Source organism: Saccostrea cucullata, unplaced genomic scaffold (assembly GCF_032062105.1).
Source record: "Saccostrea cucullata isolate Sc308-1 unplaced genomic scaffold, CSIRO_AGI_Scuc_v1 ctg1325, whole genome shotgun sequence".
In the NCBI taxonomy this organism is placed as follows: domain Eukaryota; kingdom Metazoa; phylum Mollusca; class Bivalvia; order Ostreida; family Ostreidae; genus Saccostrea; species Saccostrea cuccullata.
The window spans coordinates 166,328-192,535 of NW_026925063.1; the positions used below are offsets into that span (position 1 = coordinate 166,328).

Sequence of the window (26,208 nt, forward strand, 5' to 3'; positions counted from 1 at the left end):
TGGAAATGTAAATATTTTTTAATCAAAAACATTTGTATTCATACACTACAAAACTGAAACAAAAAAAAACTAGTGCATAAATATTAACAAATTTTGATATGTTAAACATAATGAAAACTGCAAGAGGACATAATCACATGGCACAAAGTATTTCAAAGGCTTTGGTCCCTGGGTAACCACAATGTTTTACAAGTTTTATATATATATATATACTTGGTTTCCTAGGATATATTAATTAGTGGAATCAACCTTGACCTGGTATCTTCTCATTCTGGATTTGAAAATAACAAGCCTGAAAAAGAAATTTTTTTTAGATCAATATGAATTCAGTTTGCACGTTTACAGTATTTGAGCAGTATTTGAATATAGCTCACAATATTTCAATGACTTTTCCACTGTTTTTTCAAGTACATTGTACTATGTTTGCTCAATATGCAAGTTTCGAGATTATCTCCCTTGGTGCGCTTTTTCGTTGAGGAGGGGGGTTTCGTTACCACGTAAACAGACAGGTGGGACAGTTATTTATAAATTGGATACATTGCATCATCGATATACTGAATTAGCATAACTAAATGATTGTGATATTGTCCTCTACAACTCGAGAATAACCCAATTATGTAAAGGCATCATTATTTAAAGCAAAAAATCGTAACAAAAAAAAATTTTCAGTGGATGTTGTCGACATTTCAGACGAGGAAAGAGATATGGACTTCTAATAAATACAGTACACATGCATCTGATCATTGCATGTTGGCAATCGAAATCACACATTGATTCTTTTCCTTATTATAACTTAAAAAAAAAACCACTAACTTTTTTACAAAATGTTTGTACAATTAAGAAAATCAGTTACTTTTGATAATGACTACGATGTTTCTTTCGTTTTCAAGTACCCTATAATTGAAAGTAGATTTGTAAATATGCATAATTGAGCTTGATAAAATCATAAAATGCATCACTGCTTAACATTATTATATTTCTATAACATTTAATAAATTTTAAAAGCCATAATAAATATCGTTCATTTATTCATGCACATATGTATACAGAAACAACCTGTCCCACCTCCATGCTGAAATGGATACTTTTTGCGCCTCTTTCGTAGGAGAGTTACAATCTCGAAACTCGCGTATTAAAGTATTAATCTTTTAAATTCCAATACTGAGAAATAACAATGACTGTCAATTTTTTTTTATAATTTCAGACAAAAAAATTCTATATTTTTATCTGGATCCACTCCCTAAACTTACATGGAGCATTGTAAACATGATGCCAAGTTCTCCGTTCTCTAGGTGGCGCTCCATTAAATCCTGAATAAGGTGGATTTCTGCCCCTAGGTGGCGTATCTGTGCTCTGATGACAATGTAGTGGAATATTGGGAATAAGTCATCCATACACCACATCTGGACATCTCCCATGCTCTCCTGTACAGTCTTTCAATAGAAAATATATACTGTAAAATCACATATTTTCATGGGGTCAAATTTTCAAGGTTTGAGGAAAAACTCATGGTTCATGGGGATTTGAATTTGTGGTTGAAGAATTTAAAGTAGTTAAGTAAGTAACATTTTACATTTCGTGGTGGACATGAATTCATGGGTCTCTTCATACCTTTAAAACAACGAATATTAACCACCAACCCCCCCCAACCCCAAACGCAAATATTTGTGATTTCACAGTATTTATAAAACACTTATTTTTTTATTTATAGTTTTTCTTTTAAATTCAAAATAGCAAATTATATTTGTGACCCCTCCCCCTTCCATATGGAGGTGATGTGTCATTCATGAAGTCAATTTAATTTCATAACAGAAATTGTTATCTTTAGATCAAACATACTGAACAGTAAGACTCAAGACAAGATACTGTATGGAAAATAAAATAATGTATCCTTCATTCAAGACAAGGAGATTAAGAGCAGAACAAACAAAATAAAACACACTCTAAAATAACAAATATTCTTCATTCAGCCATTCTCTCAAATAAAAATTCCTACATTCAATCCTCTAAAAATCACTGACAGTGTAATGTCTCCCAAATCTTGGATGTTTACCTTGGTGATTTCTGAGAATGTTTTCTGTATAACCTCCAGTTTCTCTTTGGGACTAAAAGCTGTGCTGTAAATCCAAAAATACAGAAATCAGAAAAGAACACACATGCAGCTACATGTATAGAGATACAAATGTAAATATCTGATTATTTAAGCAATTTTAAATGCAGCATTGAAATGAAGCAATGCATTGGCTTGTGGCACAAAATAGTCTCAAGTCAAAATTGACATTTTTAAGTTATATCTCTGAGAACTTTTTAAGTAAAGTCTCTTTGAACTTTCTGAGTATCTTTTTTGGTAGTGTCTTGTTTTCTATATGATTGTAATATTTTTATAAGAATGACTCAAATATTCTGGGGTGATTTTATTGTGGTAGTTTTTGCTGTAGGAATATTTTTGATTTCATTAACCTTTAAGGTGTAACAATCCCATTTTGTGTATTTGGTGTTATTTCCCCTTTTTACTGACCTAATGTGTTGTAAAGTTTCTATACAGGAGAGATAACAGTGATTCCTCAAGGCAGACAGACTCTACAAGTTGTAATAACAAGGGCCAATAAAGATTCAATTAAAAAAATGATATAAATACAATAACATGTACATAAATGGAAATACAAGTAAAAGACAGATTTTAAAAAGGGACTGACAAAACATGATTAAAGTGTTACGTTTACAAGGATAACTTGCTTGAAGATAGTTTAATTTTTTTTTTTTTTGAAAATAATAAAAATCATATGGTAAAGCGGGTTGTGTTATGTATTCTAATCATTTTTTTCAAATATAACAAAATAACCTACTTTTGATTTATCCTGCAGCAATGCATCAAGGAGCCAGAATTTCCTACAAAATATTTGATAAACATGTACATGTAAATTCATAAATTCAAAACTCTTTCTTAATGTTCCACATCATGAGTTTTGAAATTAAAATAACTCTAAAATAATCTGAGATGCAAACATCACACTCCCAATTTGTATTTTTAAAAGGAGCAATAATGGTTTTCAGTATTCATGTGTACTCATGAATTGTTAGTAATATCATCAATCCAGCAACCCCATGCTAATCTTACTGTACTAGACATTATACTGACTGTTCAGTCTCTAAAATTGCAATCAATCCAACATCCTAAATTCTCTAAATGTACCCATTATTCACACTTGGTGATCAATTCCCAAGAATGCCAATACCACATCTTTTTGCTTGTCTAACTTTACCAAGTGTTCATTCTAACTGATCAATCCCTTGCCATCAACTCCACAATCCTGTTTTTCTCACAATATTCAAAATAAGGATGCTGATAAATCTCTCTACTTGTCTAAGTGTACCACAGTTCACTGTTACATGTATTTACCAATTCCAAGAACAGTCAATTTTAAAATCCTGCCTGTCTCTTTGTATTGAGTGTTCCCACTTGTTGACCAATCCCAAGAATATCATCAATCCCACATACCAGATTGTTAAATGTGCCCATCATTCCAAAATACTGATCAATCCTTAGGAATGCCATCAATCCCAGATTCTCTAGCTATGCCTATTATTCATACTTACTGGTCAATCCCTAGGAATATCATCAATCCCACATCCCTGATTGTCTGTGTCCATTATTCCCACTTATTGGTCAATCCCTAGGAATGCCATCAATCCCAGATTGTCTAACTGTGCCTATTATTCCCACTTACTGATCAATCCCTAGGAATGCCATCAATCCCACATCGCCCTGCTTGTTTAACTTCCGTACTCTCTCCCAATACTTCTCATTCTCCTTATCATTGTACAGTGCATACAGATCAAACAGTGGAGGATAAATCTTGGGCAGGAGGATTGGATGAATAAGAGTGCCACAGCTCACAACCATTCTACAATCACAAGGTCTTAATCAGTTATCTGTAAAACTGGTTTGGAAAAAAAAGTTTACTTTTTTAAACCAACATGTATTTATTGTCTTCTGCATTGTTACTTGAATCCAGATACATGTATATATTGACACAACTTTCTTTGCTTAAAGAAAAAAAAATAAATCCATAAGGTTGATTTTTTTCACTCTGTTTAAATACATGTATATGCAAAGTTACAAAGAACATGTATCAGTATCAGTTTCAAGGAATTAAACTTACGACTTGTCTTCCTCAGGAGTCATCTCCCTTTCTGTCCTTTCCTCTGATGTCTCAGGCTCGATAAGAATAGGTCCTCCGTTTTCAGGCAGGTCAGGAAACAGGATCCTTTAGTTAAATCAAAATTTTAGAATTTAACTAGATCTTAGAGATTTTATGAAACATAATTGTTTCACATTAGAGGATTTTAGAATATCAGATATATATAATGAATTAGTCTACTTAGTTTTTACTAAAAACAGGACTATAAAGACTGTAAAATTATTACCTGACACACTTATATAGACGAGACACAAATGAAGTGATCTCATTAACAGCGTGGTCCAGCAGCCTGGGATGTGCCCCCACCCCAATGTAGGCGGCCCTAAAGACATCCACCAGCCCCTCCATAAGTTTACCCAGAGGGTGAAAAGGCAGGTCAAATGCCTAGTGAATCAAAGCATACAGTACACAAAAAATACAAGAATAATTTTTTTTTCACTAATATTCCTTGCTTTCTTTCAATCAATTGTTTAAATAAATTTTTATTTTTAAAAAAATTCTTTGAAGTATAAATCAAAAGAAACATTTAATCTTTATTTTCTTAATCAATGGCCTTTTGGATAGCTGGGTCTACTTTTATCATAGTGTGAATGCATGGTTTCTTAACTAAAGTATCATTTCTTTCTTATTCCTATATCGATTCCCCTGACTTACTTTGTGTAGATACTGCCTAATCTCTCTGTAATACTCCACTGTTAACCTCCCTTTATTATGTGGAGGAATGGTTTCCAACTCCTCAGCCAAGTTTAGGATCCTCTTTATTTTGTTGTTTGGACTATAAAAATCAAACAATTCAATTAAGTACATAAGTTGAAATTGTTTAAAATTTCTGTTTAAATCTGATTATAAATAACTTAAAAAGTAACATTATGAATAACTCTTCTGTTTTAACAAGATAAAATTTAAGGCATGCACTTCACTCAATATATTAAATATATTCTCTGACTCTATATGTACAAACTCTTTTACACTCGATTATACAGACTTGACAGTTACTTTTTATGGATTTCAATGATGCTCTTCTCTCCCTTTGACAATGTAATGGCCACATTTTCCCAGGCTTTCTCTGTATTCAGTTGATCCTGACCTTTGACCCTGAATACAGAGATACACTGCTGGAACATGCCTTCCCATCTCTGGCTGGCAGGAACAGCCATCGTACCAAATATCCTAGTACGTGAAAAGATTTACCTGTTAGTCTGATAATGGTGATAATACAATAAAAAATATGGGCTTGAAAAAAAAATTGTTTTAAATATTCTAAAAAAAAATTTCCTTGTTATGCTGACTGTAACAAAGGGTTTGTTGACAATAACATTTTTACTTACAGGGAGAGGTTATTGTGACCTCTCTTCTTACTGACTTCAGAATAAGCAGCCTTCTTAAATACTCCATTAATTTTGAGCCCCTCATTCCATGATCCACTAAATGTGCCCTCAATGGTGTCATGACTTGGCATTGTCAGCTTACCCTAAAACACAAGATTTATTAAGTCATGTTGACAATTTTTCTGTCCACAGTCAACAGCTGGTTGATATCAAAACAAGAGTATGGCTTATCAAAATTTATTGCGGTTAGCAATTTTTTAATTAAGATTTTTGAATGATAATTTTTTTCAGATGGGAGTCATACTTTTTTGAACTCTGAAAATCAGTTTACATTTTCTTACCTTGCCTTGTAGCTGAGTAATCCCTGCAAACTCCCCCTCATAGCTGCTGTTATCATAGGTAAGCATTAAACCATACCCCTGTTAAAATAAATCATAAATAAAAACAACAAAAATAAAAGTACCGGTAACATTTAACCTTAAATACCATCAAAATACCCAGTAATGATAACCAATACAATCAAGCTTCATTATTTTAAATGTGATGGGGCTATTGAAATATTTTGAGAAACATAAGCATTCAGGATATCGAAGGGTAAAATACTTAAAGAGTATGTAGTTGAGACTTCCATATCACTTCGACATATCCAAGGTTTTCGAGATATCGGAGTTCAAAATACCGAAGTTCAACTGGTTAAGAAAAAAGGTCAGTGACCCTTTCATAATATTTCTATTATTTCTAATGCAAGGTTCAAATATAATCAAAATTGAAGTAGTCTTATAAGGACTACAATAAAACTGATTTGGAGGCATTTGTCTTTCACGCGATTTAACTTTTACTGTCAAGAAAATGTGCCTCACTGTTAACTTGTCCTGGGTGAAGTTTCCTTCAAAGTACATTCCATCAAGTGTGACCACGATACCACTTCCTTGTCTTATGTCTTCCTGCCACAGACCCATGTACTTCTCTCCTGTTAAAAATTAACATTAAAACCTGAAAAAGCAGATCTAAAAGCTACTGATACTTGAGTATCTCTAACCTTAAAGTAAAGTCTGAAAAAATTCTTACATTTAGGCAAAAAAAAATTAATTTCTTCGTTCTCAGGCCCTCCCTCATCTCTTCCAAGGGTGCCTCATTGACCCTTTTTATTGCTATATCAATAAAATATAAACACCAAATCACCTCCCTCATCATTTTTTGAGGTTTTGTACAATGTAAAAAGCTGCCTCATCATGTTTTGGAGGCAATAAAAAAGAAAAAAAATGCCTCCCTCCCTCATCATATTTCTTGAAAAAAGGCCTGAGAACCAAGTAATTAACTTTGCATGGCCTTACTACAATTAATTTTGACATTTACTGAGTATAGTGAAAATCATGGAGTTTGAGATTATGAAATAATGCAACCTCAGCAGAATTTTTTTCTTCAGAAAATGCAGGCAAGATACCTTTCATGACATCATCCATGATCCCGTACCCCTGCTTCTTGTCAGAAACCCACTCTCCAATATAAACACTGGCAGCCATTGATGTGTGTTGTCCATGACGATAGATACCATGCCCGTGGCGCTGACCATCCTTAAAAGCTCCCTCATAGATATCTCCATTAGAATACCTTGAAATTTTGATATAAAGATAAGTATTATCTCTACATGTACATATGTGTTCTTTGTATGTACTATGTATAAAGGTTTAATTTACATACAGTTCTCTTATATTCACTATCATTTCATTTAATAAGAATTAGACAGAAAGTTTATGCAATCTACTTAATACCTGTTCCTGGAATATAGAGTATATACTTGTATGTTGATATTTATCAACAACCTCCCCCCCACCTTTTTTTATACCACTTTCTAAGCCCCTATAAGTGTTACCTAACTTTGGCCAGTCCCTATAAGAGTTACCTGACTTTGGCCAGTCCCTATAAGAGTTGCCTGACTTTGGCCAGTCCCTATAAGAGTTACCTGACTTTGGTCAGTCCCTATAAGAGTTACCTGACTTTAGCCAGTCCCTATAAGAGTTACCTGACTTTAGCCAGTCCCTACAAGAGTTACCTGACTTTGGCCAGTCCCTACAAGAGTTACCTGACTTTGGCCAGTCCCTGTAAGAGTTACCTGACTTTGGCCAGTCCCTATAAGAGTTACCTGACTTTGGCCAGTCCCTAAAGAGTTACCTGACTTTGGCCAGTCCCTACAAGAGTTACCTGACTTTGGCCAGTCCATATAAGAGTCACCTGACTTTGGCCAGTCCCTATAAGAGTTACCTGACTTTGGCCAGTCCCTAAAGAGTTACCTGACTTTGGCCAGTCCCTACAAGAGTTACCTGACTTTGGCCAGTCCATATAAGAGTTACCTGACTTTGGCCAGTCCCTACAAGAGTTACCTGGCTTTGGCCAGTCCCTAAAGAGTTATCTGACTTTGGCCAGTCCCTATAAGAGTTACCTGACTTTGGCCAGTCCCTATAAGAGTTACCTGACTTTGGCCAGTCCCTGTTAGAGTTACCTGACTTTGGCCAGTCCCTGTAAGAGTTACCTGACTTTGGCCAGTCCCCATAAGAGTTACCTGACTTTGGCCAGTCCCCATAAGAGTTACCTGACTTTGGCCAGTCCCCATAAGAGTTACCTGACTTTGGCCAGTCCCCATAAGAGTTACCTGACTTTGGCCAGTCCATGAAGAAGTCCATCTCTCCAGTAGCCTTCCTGTGTTCTCTCACTCCCATCATCCTGCTTCAGAATGAGCTTACCATGTCTAAAAATTAAAAAAAAATCTTTTCTATAAATGTAGGAGATAAGGTATACCTTTTTAGGATTTCTTTGAAATTTCTTAAAGACCAAAAAAGAGTTTTGATTTTAAGGTTTTATTTATTTTTCTCTCCTTACCCATGCTGTAATCCTTCTTTGAAATTCCCTATATATTTTCTTCCATCTGCCCACTTCATTTCTCCACTGAAAAAAAGAAGATGAATTTATTTTGACTTGAAAGTCAACATTCAACAACCATAGTCATTTATATTAAAGTAAACTTAAAAAAAAACTATTGTTTTCACTTTTAAACTACAAAAAACTGGGAAAAAGATTTTACAAGCCATGTATTTTTCCAGTCATCCAGTAACCAGAGTAGGTGGCGCCCTTAAATACAGAATGTCTTATAAACTGATGGTTTGCGAAGCGAATGTCTGGGGGAGTGAGTCGGTCAGAACTTCCTCTCCGTGACACAGATTTCTGACGACTGAGGTTCTTGTTGATGGTTGAGTTTAATGCAACAAGCCACTCTGTCTATAAAACAAACAACACAGAGAGATTAAAATAATTATCTTCTGTGGGTTCTAAATGAAAAAATATTACTGATACTGTAAACTAACTTTTCATGTCCTTCTTTAATTTGCAAAAAAAAAATCTCTCTGAAAACTAGTTATTGAGTTGTGTTTATTCAAGATACTGTAGTTTCTTAGTAAATCATGAATATCATTCATCAAAGCTAGATTTCAAACTGACAAATTTTGAATAAAATTAGTCACAAACTATAGCTGGTTTACAGTAACAAATGTGGCTACTTTATGATACACTGTTTGAAGAGACACTGCATGTATCATCATACTTAACTTTTTTTAAGTGAGTTTGAATCCCACATATTTCATATTTTACCTTTTCATTCCCATCAGAGGCTACCAAGGTCAATTTTTCTTCTGGCATAATCAAGGAGATCAAGTTTCTATAATTCAAAATTTAATTTACATTCAACATTGTAAGGATCACAAAAGTTATCTAATTCATCCATAGTTCATGAATTTCAGATTCTTTACAGAATTCAAAAATTGTTCTTAAAATTTTTAATCCGTTCATTCGTACCTTTGTTTATCATCTTCCACTGTTTCAATCCACAGGGTGTCCAATGGATAGGATCGAAATGTAGAGTACTAAAACACAGGTCAATATAAACATATATCACCTGATTGTCTTGGTTTCCTAACCTATTTTACTTAGTACCTATGTCAGATTTTGTATATGAATCTATCATTTTTAATCAGAGTGACAATTTAAGAGATTGGGCAAAAGGTTTTTAAAAGACTCATGCAAAAATGCATATTTTATACATAATTAATTCTTCTGACTTGTTAATCCTTTTGCAGGGAATAGTTACAGATACTATAGGTCACAATTAATTCTATATACATGAATAGGTACATTTATATCAGCAAAAATATACAGTTCTATTGCTATATCTAAATTAAATTCAGAATTGAATGCAATGAATGTATGTTATTATTAATCATGAAAATGCAACTCTTTGAATATGCTCATACTCTTATTTTCAGGTATCTAAAAAAGTGAAAATAAATAGCAGCAATTCTCTGCTTTAGTTCAATTAAGAATGATAGAAGATTTGAACTGTGAATGTAGCTTTCTTCAGCATGAATGATTTTGTAAAATTCTCTTTTACAGAAAAAGATGCAGAGAATCAAAATATACTACCTTCAAATGACCCAGGGTACGTTTAAGCTATCATATTAAATCAATGCGAGTTAAATATATTATAATATTGTATATAATTTTTTTTCTGTCAAAATAAATCCTTATATTGCATCTGCAATCTAATTGAAATTAGATGTTTTATCTGCTCGCATACTTTCTACACTAACATCTAACAACATCATATATCGGCAGAGGTCTAATTCTATCAGCCAATCGAATTGTTGCCTGCAAAATCATCGTATGTTAAGTCTAAAGCTGTTCCGAGTTTAACCTCCGACGTGATCCTCTATGGGATTTTGTTAAATGTTAGTGTAGCAAGTCTGCAAGCGGATCTAACATCTAATTTTAATTAGATTCGATATTGCATGATACATTTACCCCCATAATTTATTGAAACGAAATCATAATTTGATGTTAAAGAAGTCGTAATGTCAAAATCAAGCTATAAAGTATAATTTCTATCAAGGAAAGAAAATTTCATTCAATATTAAAATTGCTACTTGAGAAACGTTTTTGAGTAAATTAAAAGAAGAATTACTTGAGCATGAACAAAGAGGTCATTGAAGAGAAAGAAATCATTGGTGGACATTCGTCCTGCTCCGTAGAGAGACAGGGGGTGGTCCTTACTGCTACGAATCAGGCGACGAGTCGGGATCTTTACAGCATCCTGGAAAGATGTAGACATTTGAGTTATCTCCCTTAACTTAACACTTTAAAGGCCAGTCCAATATGCTTTAGTTGCTATCTTATCAATTTATATTAACTACAAAAGTTAATATAGCACATACTCCATACAAGAAATTATAATAATTCATTTTTTTTTCCAAACATGATAAAATTTTTAAAATATTACATATTCTTACATATATTTCAATGAGAAAAGTCTATAATTTTTCTGGTAGTAGCTAGAAGACCTTTACAGAAAGAGCACAGGTACACAAAATGCAGGCTTACAATTAACTTATGGAAATTCAGAGATTCCCAGAATGACTTGGTGTTAGATGCAATCTTGTGTTCATTACTGGTTGTTCGTTTCAAGGTTTGCCACTGCAAGGTCACTTTACTCAACAATCGGTTCTCTGGGGCTTCCTATTTCCAAAACATGAATATTCTTATGAAAAATATCCATCCATTTCAAAATCTTTTAAGAACTCACAAAAAAGCACCTGTATTTAATATCATTTCACTTTAATCTTTTAAGACTTGTTATTAGCTCATAGCTAACTTATCTATCATTATTTTGATCTACCATAATTCATATGAACATATTTAAAGAAATCTTACTGCTTCGTAGTTACAGGCCAGCTTATCTGTAAGCCTGCAATACTCTTTCACATGACTAAATGGCCGATCAAACAGAATCTGTAACTTTTCTGCCATATTCTTTTTGCTGTACTTTGACCCATCCAATAATGCCTGCAGCTCTTTATCCAAGGTATCAAAAAATGGCCTTTTAAAAAAATATATTAAGAAATTAATTGCAGAAGGTTTCTCAATCAATTTTTCTCACAAATTACAGTGAAAGCAATTGATTAATATGTGTTGAAATGCAGCACTCACTTTCCAGTTTTACATAAATATTCTAATCCCCCAATAGCTAACATGTCTGCAAAGCTTATGGAGAAGATCTTAAATTCACTGATAATGTCTTCACATTTTGTGAAAAAGTTGGCCTCCAAAAAAATATCCATGGAGCGTATCCTGTTAGTCAGGTCAACTGAATTCTCACCAATCTACAAGTAAACAATGACAAAAACTTAGTTTACCGGTAAATTAAACTGTACATACCAAGAACTATTGCGATACTGGAATTCACTTTTTATTTGTGAGAACTTTATTTGCGAGAACTTTATTTTCAAGAAATTCCGCAAAACAGAGTGCCCGCAAAAATATCATTCTCGCTCATATTAGTATTCTTCAAGAATATATAAAGCAGAACCACAATTCTTGAAAATTTTGTCTCGCTAATGAAGATTAAATGACTTTCTAGTGAAAATAAGGTGTCGCATAAATTAAGTGATTTACAGTACTAAAGGAATTTACAAACTTATATTGGCTTTGTATAAAAAAGGTAACTTACTAAATTAGTGATGTTTTCAAAAGCTGCCAGCAGATTCTGAGTACAAGACTTGTATGGAAAGACATCTAGGGTACTGAAGAAACCTATTAAACAATAAATATTTCCTTTTAAACAACATATTAAAACAAAAGACAACATTTTTTGATCCTTTGAAAAGATTACAATGACTTCTTCACTCTTACTGCCTTACTTGAATCTTTTAGGGGATGAACCACGGATTTAACGATGCGATTGAGATAACTGTAAAATCTCCTTTCTGAGGCTGCTACTTCAAACAGTGAGGCTGTAAATCCTGTAAAACTCCAACAGGAGATACAGGCAGAGTTATCTTCCCCTGTTGATATTGCACGCACCCATCCAGCCTGCAAACACATGCTTAAAATTTAAGAAAACAATCCTGAAATCAAAGTACTCAGAGGTACAGAGAGCCGGGCTCATTTACAGAGTAGAATTGATTTCTTACATGAATCACGTTTATATTCTGATGAAAAAATTATTTTAAAAGTATCAATATAAATGATAAGACACTGACAGTGAGTTTTTCAATCCTAATACCACGGTCCGATTTTGTCAGAATCAGAATTAATCTGGTACCGCAGCTGAATGTAAACAAACAGTCCAGTCTGGTTCCCTCTCCTGCTTTACCTCGTATGTGTAGAGAACTACACTGATTATCAAAAATCCTTACGCTAATGAACTTTGTTCTTTGACTTATGAAGTTTTCAAAGTCATTACTACTAACGTTTATTTTATATACTTAGTAGATAAAACTTCGTTTTATTTTTGTTTCTTTATTTAGCGTTTGTATTATCTCAAAAGCGGTTGAGAGTAAGAACTATATTTTTGCACGTAACTTTAAAATGGCGACTATGGGGTCAACATCCTGCCTTGAACAGGATCACATAAGCCGGCAATTGCTCTTTGAGCAATAAGCCCGGCTAAAAATGAATGTCTTAATCATACAAATCTATTGAAAGTTCATAATACAGTGATCATGCGTACTTATGCAGTACATTATGTTGTAAGTGTGAATTCATTATACACTGTGTGTTCACTATAGACTTGTTTTACTTTACAAGAAAAGGAAGTTTTACCTGCTTTAAGAACTTAAGGTGAGTAAGGCGGTTTGTTTTATACACTGGAACATACAGATCCCGGCTACAATATATAAACAAAATGACATTATTTGAAATAGAATGTACACGTAAAATTATCAACAGACAAACATTTCTGAATATATTCCAGTTCATCTGATTTTTATCAAAACTGTTTCAATAATTTTGCTTTTATTTCAGTTGTAGAGAGTGTCCATATAATTCTGACAATATATTTGGTTACCATGGATGTTTTCCCACAAAGTGTATTTCTGGTTGGAATCCATCCCTGTCCATCAGAAACATGGAAAATTTCTCCCCCGCAGCAACATCCCACACATAGCACCGGTCCATCAGCTACAACAACAAACAGAGGTCATTTCCCCTTTATGAATAAAGAAAATATCATATCTGAAAACGGTTTTCTTAAAACATGTTGTACCTGTATTGTACAAGGTTTGGCTGTATTGTCTGTCCGAGCAAGTTGTCCAGAAGCATTGAATCCCCAGCTGTATACCTGTCATACACAAATGATCTTTATGTACAATGTATCTTTTAATATAGAAAGCATAATATACAGTTTTAATTAATAGTTATACAAAATCATTTGTTCTCTTTAAGTAATTTTTGAAAAAATAAGTGTAAAACTTTAAATGACATGTTAGTAACATCAATGGATGGTTCACCAGTGTTTGTAAGAATATCACCTCACCCTGGAGTCAGCGGTCAGAGCCAGAGAGTGGTACCCCCCTCCACACACCCTCACCACCTTAGCACCATTCAGTGTCCTCACAACCTCAGGCTGATTTCTGTAATGACAGTACAAGTATTAGGGAGGCCCTTACAGGGTATAATATCAATCACATATACATGTAGTTTAAGTCCATACAAATTCAAACTGACCTGTCAATTTCATCCCCATGACCAAGTTGACCTTTGTTGTTTTTTCCCCATGACCACACCTCTGTTTCCAGGGTGATGAATGTATCTGATGTTTCTGAGATGACAGGAAGCTGATCTAGAAAAACAATAGAAATATAGGTTCTATAACCAGTGCCAGTTAGTAAAGACATTCAATTTTTTTTTAACAAATACAGTTTTAAACTTTCATTCAAAAAATGATGTATCAACATCCAATTAATTTCTTACAAAACTCATTGTACTTAGAGGAAAAGAAATTGGATTGATAATATATGTCATCACTAGACATACCACTAGGGACCATTTTACAGAGATTGTCTTGTTTGGCTTGTATGGTCCTCAATGATAGCCTCTCTGTCGAGTCTTCGGCACTGCTGTCACTTATAAAACTGGTCTCCTGAGACCTGCTCCCTTTGTCCTCCACCCCAGGGGAATTTAGATCCTCCTCTGAAGTATCAAATCCTGCCAGAAACAGATTAGATCCTGTCCCACTGCTTTCAGAGGCAGTATCCTTTGGTTTGTTTTCTGTAGTAAAGCCTAGTCTGTCAGTAATACTAGTGAAGGCTTTACTGGTCATGGAGGACATTTGTTGAGGAACGGAGGAAATATGACCCATCACATCAGATGGATACATTTGTACTGAGGAGAAAAAACTTCCCAGTGCTGTGGATGTGGTAGTTTCCTGCTGTGGAGGAGCTTCCTCTTCCTCTTTTTTGTCCTCATACTGCTCTGCAAGGTACTTTCTGGCCTCCTCTTCATTGACAATTGTAACAGAGCTTCCAGCTGCTAACTTATTGGACCCTGGGCACTTGTGCATACCATGACTTTCAGCTGAATTCTCTGATGGAAATACGCCAGTATTAGAACTGTCTTGTTTCACCCACACATCTTCCTCATGAGTTTCCTCAGGATGATCCTCAGTTTGTGAAAGACGATGATCACTATTTTTCCTCTGACTCGTTTCTTCGGGACTTTCAAACACATCATCACAGCTTTCTCTGTTTCTGGATTTCTTTACAACTTCCCCCTCAGATTTTTCACCAGAGGAGGCTGGGGTTTCAGCTGAGTCATCACATTCACACAAGTGTTCTTCACTTATAATACAAGTATCACTGGTTTCAAGATAGGTGTATATCTCAGAATTACATTTGGCACAAGTTTTTGGAAGGTTTTTATGAGTGGTTGTCTCCGAGGCCCTAGATCTTCTAGTTTTCACTGAGGAATAAGAGTCGTCCAGTAAACTCCTCTCCACCACTGCCAGGGTGTGGGTGAACCCACAACTTATACCGAGGACATTTCGCCCCACTAATCTCTCCAGGATGACGGGTGAGGCAGTAGAAGTCTCTTTGGTCCCTAGCCCTTCCCCTGACCCCCAGACCCACACCTCTCCTGCGTCAGACAAGGCCACAGTGTGCGTACTCCCACAGGACACCTTGACAACTATAACGTCCTCATCATCCATGGAGACTCCATGCTGACAATGTTCAGAGGTGACCTTGCTGATGTTAACCAGTTGTGGGATGGTCACTTTCTTTTCTGTAGAGGCACACTGGTACTGCCTTGAATCCCCCCAGCAGTACACCTGACCAGATTTAGTGACTGCTGCACAATGATTGGTGCCACAGGCAACATCTTTTATACAATCACCTGAAATTATTGCAAGAGCATGTATAAAGTTATATAAATTTTTTTCACATAAATATTGTTGATGTAAATTGCTTCATTAACCAGAAGTCTCTGTCGAGACTGAAGCTCTACTGGTTTGTACTTATTATATAGCAAAGGAAGAGAAAAGTACTTAAGCAGTTGGGAATTGAAACTTTACAAGAGCAATAAATAGAATAATGATCCTTGATTAAGTGTCATTATGTTCTTATTGTAGTCTACTTGCATGCCACATTATATTATAATCAGATTAAAACTGTATTTGGAGTAGCATTTTGAGAGTATATAACAGAAATTTCTATTTTTAGTAACTGTGGCAACACCGTTCATTGAAGTAACAAGAGGCCCACGGGCCTTATAGGTCACCTGAGTATTTGTAATAACTTTCAAACACTTAAATTTGGATTAAACCAGAGGCCATGAAATTCACAATTCACAATTTTGAAAGAGGCACCATTGCTTATCATAATTATTAACTTAACATGCTTACTCTATTTACTTAATACCCAGAGGTAGATCAGAGTAACAAAGAGAAAATCCACTTCCACTTTATACCCAGTTGTGCACCATACCCTAAAGGAACCACTGACCCAGGGGCCACATATTTCAAAATTTTGCAAATTTTAAAACAAAATGGTTGATTAATACCAAAGAGCAGATTTAAAAGCATTAATTTATTTTCAGACTATGTAGCCCCCCCCCCCCTCCTCTGACCTAGGGGGCATAAAATTCACAATTTTATAGGAGGCACTCTTGCTCATCATAACTATGTGCTTAGTTAGTTTATTTAATACCCAAAAGCAGAGAAGAAGATTTTCAAAGAAAAAATGCATTTTCACTATATGATCAATAGAGCCCCCCCCCCCCCAACACAAGAACCCTTAACCCTGGGGCCATAAATTCACAAATCTGGAAAAGGCAATCTTGCTCATCATAACTATGTGCTTAGTTAGTTTATTTAATACTCAGAAGCAGAGGAGAAGATTTTCAAAGAATAATTGCATTTTCACTTTGTAATCAATAGAGCCCTGTCCTAACACCAGAACCCCTGACCCTGGGGCCATGAAATTCACAATTTTGGAAAAGGCACTCTTGCTCATTATAACTATGTACTTAGTTAGTTTGTTTAATACCCAGGAGAAGAGAAGAAGATTTTCAAAGAAATAATGCATTTTCACTATATAATTCATAGAGCCCCGCCCTAACACCAGAACCCCTGACCCTGGGGCCATAAAATTCACAAATCTGGAAGAGGCACTCTTGCTCATCATAACTATGTATTTAGTTAGTTTATTTAATACCCAGAAGCAGAGAAGAAGATTTTCAAAGAATAAATGCATTTTCACTATATAATTCATAGAGCCCCGCCCTAACACCAGAACCCCTGACCCTGGGGCCATAAAATTCACAAATCTGGAAGAGGCACTCTTGCTCATCATAACTATGTACTTAGTTAGTTTATTTAATACCCAGGAGCAGAGAAGAAGATTTTCAAAGAATAAATGCATTTTCACTATATAATTCATAGAGCCCCGCCCTAACACCAGAACCCCTGACCCTGGGGCCATAAAATTCACAAATCTGGAAGAGGCACTCTTGCTCATCATAACTATGTACCTAGTTAGTTTATTTAATACCAAGAAGCAGAGAAGAAGATTTTCAAAGAATAAATGCATTTTCACTATATAATTCATAGAGCCCCGCCCTAACACCAGAACCCCTGACCCTGGGGCCATAAAATTCACAATTCTGGAAGAGGCACTCTTGCTCATCATAACTATGTACTTAGTTAGTTTATTTAATACCCAGGAGCAGAGAAGAAGATTTTCAAAGAAATAATGCATTTTCACTATATAATCTATATAGCCCCGCCCTAGCACCAGAACCACTGACCCTGGGGCCATGAATTTCACAATTTTGGTAGAGGACTCAATGCTCATTACATTCATGTCAACAGTTTGCCTGATTGATGTCCAGGAGTAAAGAAGAAGATTTTTAAAGATTGCACTAATTTTAGTGGTTTTGGCCCCACCCCTCAGGCCCCAGGGGGGTGGGGACCATGAAATTCACAATTTTTGTTCCCCTTCACCTATGGATGCTGTATACCAAATTTGGTTGAAATTGGTTCAGTGGTTTCAGAGAAGAAGCTGAAAATGTTCAAATGTTAACACACGACACACGACGGACGACGACGGACGAAAACGGATAGCAATAGGTCACCTGAGTTACTCAGGTGACCTAAAAAACAATTTTCAAATTGCATTTTCAGTACATGACCAATTAAGTTAATTATAATGGCCCACCCTGGAACAATTACCTGAGCTACTCACCCCAGGGCCACAAATTTCACAATTTTTGAAGACACACCCTTGAACATCATAACCATGCACCTAGTTTATCTTCTTTATATACAGGAGGAAAGAAAAAGATTTTTAAAGAAATTATGCATTTTCACTATATTAACAACAGAGTGAGCCCCACCATAACTCCAGAACCCTTTGACCCAGGGGCCATGAAATTCACAATTTTGGTAGAGGCAGCCTTATTTGACATAACTATATACTTATTTAGTTTATTTAATGCCTAGGAGCAGAGAAGAAGATTTTCAAAGAATTTATGCATTTTCACTCCATGATCTATTTAGCCCCGCCCGAGCACTAGAACCCCTGACCCCAGGGCCATGAATTTCACAATTTTGATAGAACACTCAATGTTCATTACAATCATGCAAACAGTTTGACTGCTTGATGTCCAGGAGTAAAGAAGAAGATTTTTAAAGATTGCACTAATTTTGGTGGTTTTGGCCCCACCCCTCAAGCCCCAGGGGGGCAGGGACCATGAAATTCACAATTTTTGTTCCCCTTTACCCATAAATGCTTTGTGCCAAATTTGGTTGAAATTGGTGCAGCGGTTTCAGAGAAGAAGCTGAAAATGTTCAAATGTTAACGCACGACACACGACACACGACGACGGACGAAAACGGATAGCAATAGGTCACCTGAGTTTACTCAGGTGACCTAAAAAACCAATATACAGAATTATGTACCTTATTGTAGTCTACTTGTGTGCCAAGTTATATTGAAATCACACCAAAACTGTAGGAGTAGCATTTTGAAAGAATTTCACAGAAATTTCTATTTTTAGTAACCACAGCAACACCTTTCATCGATATCAAAAACCGATATATAGAATTATGTATCTTAGAGTAGTCTACTTTTGTGCCAAGTTATATTGAAATCAGACCAACACTGTAGGAGGAGTAGCATTTTGAAAAATTTCACAAAAAATTCTATTTTTAGTAACCACGGCAACATCGTTCATCGAAATCAAAAAACCGATACACAGAATTATGTATCTTAGTGTAGTCTACTTGTGTGCCAAGTTATATTAAAATCAAACCAAAACTGTAGGAGGAGTAGCATTTTGAAAGAATTTTACAGAAATTTCTATTTTTAGTAACCACGGCAACACCGTTCATCGAAATCAAAAACCGATAAACAGAATTATTTATCTTAGTGTAGTCTACTTGTGTGCCAAGTTATATTGAAATCAGACCAAAACTGTAGGAGGAGTAGCATTTTAAAAAATTTCACAAAAAATTCTATTTTTAGTAACCACGGCAACACCGTTCATCGAAATCAAAAAACCGATACACAGAATTATGTATCTTAGTGTAGTCTACTTGTGTGCCAAGTTATATTGAAATCAGACCAAAACTGTAGGAGGAGTAGCATTTTAAAAAATTTCACAAAAAATTCTATTTTTAGTAACCACGGCAGCACCGTTCATCGAAATTAAAAACCGATACACAGAATTATGTATCTTAGTGTAGTCTACTTGTGTGCCAAGTTATATTGAAATCAGACCAAAACTGTAGGAGGAGTAGCATTTTGAAAGAATTTTACAGAAATTTCTATTTTTAGTAACCACGGCAACACCGTTCATCGAAATCAAAAACCGATACACAGAATTATGTATCTTAGTGTAGTCTACTTGTGTGCAAAGTTATATTAAAATCAAACCAAAACTGTAGGAGGAGTAGCATTTTGAAAGAATTTTACAGAAATTTCTATTTTTAGTAACCACGGCAACACCGTTCATCGAAATCAAAAACCGATACACAGAATTATGTATCTTAGTGTAGTCTACTTGTGTGCCAAGTTATATTGAAATCAGACCAAAACTGTAGGAGGAGTAGCATTTTGAAAGAATTTTACAGAAATTTCTATTTTTAGTAACCACGGCAACACCGTTCATCGAAATCAAAAACCGATACACAGAATTATGTATCTTAGTGTAGTCTACTTGTGTGCCACGTTATATTGAAATCAGACCAAAACTGTAGGAGGAGTAGCATTTTGAAAAATTTCACAAAAAATTCTATTTTTAGTAACCACGGCAGCACCGTTCATTGAAATCAAAAACCGATACATAGAATTATGTATCTTAGTGTAGTCTACTTGTGTGCCAAGTTATACTGAAATCAGACCAACACTGTAGGAGGAGTAGCATTTTGAAAAATTGTTTACAGACAGACGGACGGACGACGGACGCATTACCATCGCATAAGCTCTTCTGGTCTCTGACCAGTAGAGCTAAAAATTAAAATAAAACATTCCATAATTGTTGTATAGTCTGAATTTTCTCTAAGCTCTTCTGCTTATACCAGAGCCAGACAACAGTGTTGTACCTGCCAAACCAGAAATCAGCACCGGATCATATACATGGCTTTCATTCTCTGCACCTATCCCTAGCTGACCATAGTCATTGCTTCCACAGGCAAACAAACGACCATCATACGCCAGGAAAATGGAGTGATCTGTCCCAATAGCAACTTTTCTGATGGGAATACCAAACAGACTTGGATATTTTACCACCTCCACATCTCCATGGTAACCTTGCCACATATACAGAAGTCCATCTTTTTCTTCTTTCCTGAAATGTAAAACAAGAGTAGAAATCAAAGCATTCACAGATATTATATATCTTTGTCAACGAAAACAGTGATCTACAACAGTTATCTCTAGCATTTTGAATTTTTAGCTCTTTCTGAATTGTAGTAGGAGCTCTGATATACATGTATACATCTATAAATCCTACATCTATCTGAACTATTGTTAGCTCTATATTTACCACCATCTCACTTAGTGGTAATGGTATTTCTTTGTGGTTCCATATTTATGACCATCTCAGTGGTCAATCAGTTACATGCTATTTTCACAAGATATGAAAAAATATATATGTTAAATTTTGATCATCTACACCATTTAAAATTAATGTAATAATAACAGACAAAAAATAAATTAAGAATTTAAATATTAAGCAGTTCAAAAAATTCAATGTGCGGAGAACAATTCAGGGCACATTTTCTCCTAGCTTTACTTGATCTCAAAGTGACTGTCTGGATTTGGTCAAAAGAAAGGAACTACATGAATGACATCCTTTGTAAGCTGAGTAATTCTATGTTGTGAAAGATCTTTTGAGAGTGTGAGGTATCCAGGTTCTTCTGTATCAGTAAAGTGCATTCAGATCATTTACATTAATCACTGGCCCATTTCGGACACCCAGCATACAATGCTAGACATAGGAATGACAGCTTTATGTAAACTCAAATTTACCAACTCTGCAGGTTTTGTATTGCTTATTATGACAAGTGTCAAGTTACCCCATTCAAACAATGCCTTGGTTGACCTGGTATTTAAAAGTCCAAAGAATGCTCTATTTCAATTGTAGTATTTTACAGCTTTTCACATAAATAGTAATAACCAAACTTGACTAAAACAAAAATGCCCATCTCAAGTTTCTTTTATATATACAAAATGTGGTCCCCAAACCTTGCGTTTCTTGGTACTGTACCTTAGGACTTAGTCTTTCAGTCTTGAAATCATTTCAATTCATTAGATTCTCATTGTATCTTACACAATGAAAGCAATGCGATCTGTGCCTCAAGTGTGTTAGTTTTGGTCAAACACAATTAATTTTGTAATTAGAGACAGTACAGAAGAATTACTTTCACCTACACTAAATGTGTCAAGACTTGGAATTCATTGTTTGACGAGTCCAGGCAATTTCATGGTTTTGTACCTTCCGAGAGAAACAGTTCTATAGCTGGGATCTAAACTCATTTCATAGTTTATGAAATCAATCTCTCAACCTCAAAGAAGTCTTCAGGACATTTCATTTTCATATTTGCTTTGGTGAGTACTTATTTTTCTTGCATAAAAGTGTCCTACTCTACATTTGCAAGTTGTTTTGTGTAACATTTTCCATAATGAAAACATTTTAATAAAATGAGTGATTCTATTATTTCATTTTCTTTCTGCACACTTTCAGTGCAGAGTATTTCTATGGTAAAAAAAGAAAATTCTTTCAATTCTAAATTCATGCAGCTAGACTTAAAAATCTGAGCTAGCCAATATATACCGATATTCCTACTGCAACCAGAATTCACTCAGATTTCTCTGCTGAATTTGCAGCATAAGCATTCCAGCACTGTCTCATTCCTTGGACTTAATCTTCATTTAGTGTTTGCCATGTTCACAGGAAATAATTCCATTAGGAACCCCTATTGATTTAAAGCAATATCCAAAGATCTCATTAGCTTTCTGATTAACTTGGGTATTTTCTCTGTCCCACTGACAAAATCTTCTTAACTCTAAATCTACATGTTATGATGCATTTAAAGTATTACTACTGAACAGAATATTTTGAATACTGTATTTTCATTGACTTTCTAAAGTGTTGATAACACTGTAATGGTTCGGGGCCGTGGATATCGGCCTGGATAGCTCAATCGGTAGAGCACCTGACTAGTGATACAGGGGTCCCGGGTTCGATTCCCGGTCCAGCCATGCATTTTCTCCTTTCCTGTTACAGATTTGGTGCCGTTGACCACCCCTGGACTTGCAGGTGAAAGTCCTGCCAGGGGCAATAAGAACTTGGGTTGTGTCTTCGAGGGCGAAGACCATTTAAGGAGGGAGGAATGTAATGGTTAGGGCCGTGGATATCGGCCTGGATAGCTCAGTAGGTAGAGCACCTGACTAGAGATACAGGGGTCCCGGGTTCGATTCCCGGTCCAGCCATGCATTTTCTCCTTTCCTGTTACAGATTTGGTGCCGTTGACCACCCCTGGACTTGCAGGTGAAAGTCCTGCCAGGGGCAATAAGAACTTGGGTTGTGTCTTCGAGGGCGAAGACCATTTAAGGAGGGAGGAATGTAATGGTTCGGGGCCGTGGATATCGGCCTGGATAGCTCAATCGGTAGAGCACCTGACTAGTGATACAGGGGTCCCGGGTTCGATTCCCGGTCCAGCCATGCATTTTCTCATTTCCTGTTACAACACAATAGCAGAATCAATGCCAAAATCCCCAAAAATAAAAGAAAAAGGGAAAAGAATTTTGAAGCATACTTGCTCTACAGACTAAAAAATGTTTAATTAAAGAACTAAATTGTCTGCTATCCAAATAATGGGTATTTAACTTCTCTTAAACAATTAAATTCACATTACAGTCTTTCAAGGTATGAGAATTTATCTTTCTTCCCTGATCCAGAAAAAAACCCTATCAACAGATTCTAGTCATTAAGTCTCCGGCATTCGTCAGCTGGAATTGCTGACCCATCTCTGGTTTATTCCACCCCTACCTGGACCTTTATTACAGTCATGCCTGAGTGAATCTGTAGTCCTCACACCCTGCCATTTCAATTTACTGCCGCTACAAAGAATCCTTCTGTATATATACTTTCAATGAATGAAAAAGCTTTTTTTGGATGGCTGATCAAACTTAAGTGAATTAAGGATTACCGCCTCATTTAAAATAGCTCATTCCACCAGAAGCTTGAGAAAAAGTGAATCACATCTATGTAGGGATTGTTAACACTACCATGAGGTATAGTAAAATAAATTACCTTTTTTAAGGGGAGGGGGTGGGGGGGGGGGGGGGGGTAATGGGAGTTTGAAACTTAAATTAGGTCCAGGTGATGGTCTTCACAATAACTCAGAAACCATGTCTGCTTGATATTTCAGTCCTTTTAATAAACTGTGTATGTGCTGTACATAATATAGTCAAACCTCCTTCTTTGCACTCGATGGGTACCAAGAAAAGACTTTGAAATAACCAATGATTTGAGTTATCAAGGTAAAATACATAAAGAAAAGTTGACTGGCATTTCAAACTCACTCCAAGATATCCATGGTATTAGAGATATTGAAGTTCAACTGTATTTGTTGAATATTCAAGTCTGTTATGGACTTCCATAAGAATCCTTGTTTAATTATACACTGCCAAACCAAACATTCCTGGCTGCTTACTGTAATTGCTATGCACATGTCCTACTCAAGAGGGTGATATGTAAATAGCAATCTATCACGGAATACTGTGTCAATGTAAAATACATAGACAAACCAAATTTATATTGATAAATGACTAACGAATTTTCCAGAGAAACAGAAACTAACCTCTCCTCTTTCTTTTTACTTTCTGCCATCACATCTGCAAATAATACGGAAACTGTTTTCTGGCATAGCTTCTACCTGGAATCCAACAAATTAACAGTAAGTTATTAAATAAATCAGATATACAATACCTGTATTATAGTTCATAGTAGCTAGGTTAAGGTAATATGTGTTTTATTTAATGATATAAAGTATGATAAATCTCTCAGTGCTACCTTGTAAAGAGTACACAATGAAATGTAAGATATTGCCTGAGATCATTGACCTAACTATAACATGTAGATATACAGAGACTTCAGACACCTGGTTTATCAAGTTTCTATGGTTAAATCTCCGGGCAGTCAAAGAATTAAATTAAAAAAGTAACATATAACTTTATCAACTCAGGCAGTCAAAGAATTGAATTAAAAATGTGAAATAACTTAGCAGTTATACCCCAGGAAAACCATTGAAAAGGAGAATTAAAATACCACTGTATGTTTTTGATGATCAATTTTTACCAATTGAAACAGCTAGGATGTAACATAGATGTGACATATATAGTATGTGAATGTCCTGTGTATATGTTTACACTAAATAGGGCTACCATCTGACATATATAATTAACTTGATGAAGATTTCACTATCTCTCCCTTTAATGTACAAAGTGTAATAATTAAACAGAGACATTAAAGACAGACCTCAGTAACTCCGGGGCTGGTAATAAGTTGATGATCCACTCTGATCAATGTGTCTGATCATTAATTCTTACCTGGCGGCTTCTAATCACGTCCCCCCTACCTACATAATGTATGAGGCATGATCATTACTTTTCTTCAACATTGCTGATAGAATAACTTTATATATCTATTGTATATCTACTCCACTTCATTCACATCTCTGGAAGATACATGTATTGATATTTAATTTGAAACATAGAATTATATTATGTATTTATTATATCATCTAAACATTCAATTATATTATGTATATTTATTGTATCTTTACTCTTATTTATCTAAACATTCAATTGTGTCATTTTCCCAAGTTATTTAAATCCTTATAATTATATGCTATTATGAAACACTAAAGCATGCAGCCAGCAAATGGGGGAATTTTCTGCGTGGTTCAAATAATAAAAATATTTACCTACACTTAACTCAGTACTGTTAAAAAAGAAATAAAAATTCTGTAAACTAACATAGAAATAGATAATTCAACGTTCTCAAGCTTGAAAATTTTGTCTTATTGGTTTTAAATACTTTTTATGGGTTTCTTTTTCCATCTCTGAGTAAACCAATTATTTCTAGATCATTTACCAATTTCATAAGTTTATAAACCATTAAGGGTTTGAGCTAAATAAAATCATTAAAATGCTTAGCACACACTTTCATTTTAGCAGCCAAATATTATATTAGGTCAAAAACACAATGTGTAAGAATTTTAAAACCAAATTTAAAACATTTCAACGAATTGTCGAGGATATTGATAAATATTCTTGATAAGTAGATTTAAATGATTATGCAAACAAGTTATTTGTCCCATTGTCATGCTCAGTTCAATAACAAAAACCTAACCAGGCATGATAGCAATGTAAAAGGCAGCTTATATCCTGAAAAACAAGTTTTCAAGCACTCATACAAATTTTTCACAGTGCACCCACTTAGAATTCTGTGCCTTTGCGTTAATAATAGCGGTATACACCCTGACTATTCTACACGCTAGGGTCTCTGGAAGGTTTACATCACACCTGCACCTAGAATTTATTTTCCTTCCGAACTAATCAATACTGCTGGTCTGCCAAGCATGGCCAGGGCTCCTTCATTTGGAAATATTCACACGGACATATAAATGTTTTAACAATTCAGGTAGGAATGCTTTCTTTTCTGCTAAAGAAGGTCAGATTTTTAAGTCCAATGGTAGCAAAATTTATATCGTCATTTAGAAATAACAAAACTGAATATTAATGTCTCATACACATAAACAAGTTTATAAAACCATTTCTTATCTGTGGAAT

At 35.1% G+C, this 26,208-nt stretch overlaps 2 protein-coding genes across 4 annotated transcripts in view; one reads left to right on the top strand and one right to left on the bottom strand.

Annotated features, from left to right (window-relative positions):
- LOC134267987 (alsin-like) lies at positions 1 to 24,286 on the bottom strand. The gene is made up of 33 exons (XM_062750196.1): positions 24,216 to 24,286; positions 20,451 to 20,695; positions 14,387 to 15,742; positions 14,078 to 14,192; positions 13,887 to 13,983; positions 13,617 to 13,691; positions 13,419 to 13,531; positions 13,175 to 13,238; positions 12,271 to 12,442; positions 12,081 to 12,163; positions 11,561 to 11,733; positions 11,285 to 11,450; positions 10,955 to 11,089; positions 10,539 to 10,667; positions 9,377 to 9,444; positions 9,173 to 9,239; positions 8,610 to 8,803; positions 8,408 to 8,473; positions 8,181 to 8,276; positions 6,975 to 7,141; positions 6,391 to 6,500; positions 5,872 to 5,949; positions 5,531 to 5,673; positions 5,199 to 5,372; positions 4,857 to 4,977; positions 4,429 to 4,586; positions 4,164 to 4,268; positions 3,729 to 3,905; positions 2,847 to 2,889; positions 2,519 to 2,580; positions 2,054 to 2,117; positions 1,251 to 1,433; positions 1 to 292 (listed from the first exon to the last, which is right to left on the bottom strand). The coding sequence occupies exons 1-33, from the start codon at positions 24,242 to 24,244 to the stop codon at positions 245 to 247; spliced, it is 5,076 nt and encodes a 1,691-aa protein (XP_062606180.1). The 5' UTR covers positions 24,245 to 24,286; the 3' UTR covers positions 1 to 244.
- The window catches only part of LOC134267986 (uncharacterized), a 7,277-nt gene continuing 2,826 nt past the window's right edge, over positions 21,758 to 26,208 (top strand). The window contains exon 1 of one of the 3 annotated variants that reach the window (XM_062750194.1): positions 21,758 to 21,957. The gene's annotated coding sequence lies outside the window, so the exon portion shown is untranslated. Of the gene's footprint in view, positions 21,958 to 24,282; positions 24,312 to 25,758; positions 26,060 to 26,208 lie in introns of those variants that run through there. The other 2 variants (XM_062750195.1, XM_062750193.1) reach the window with 2 other exon arrangements.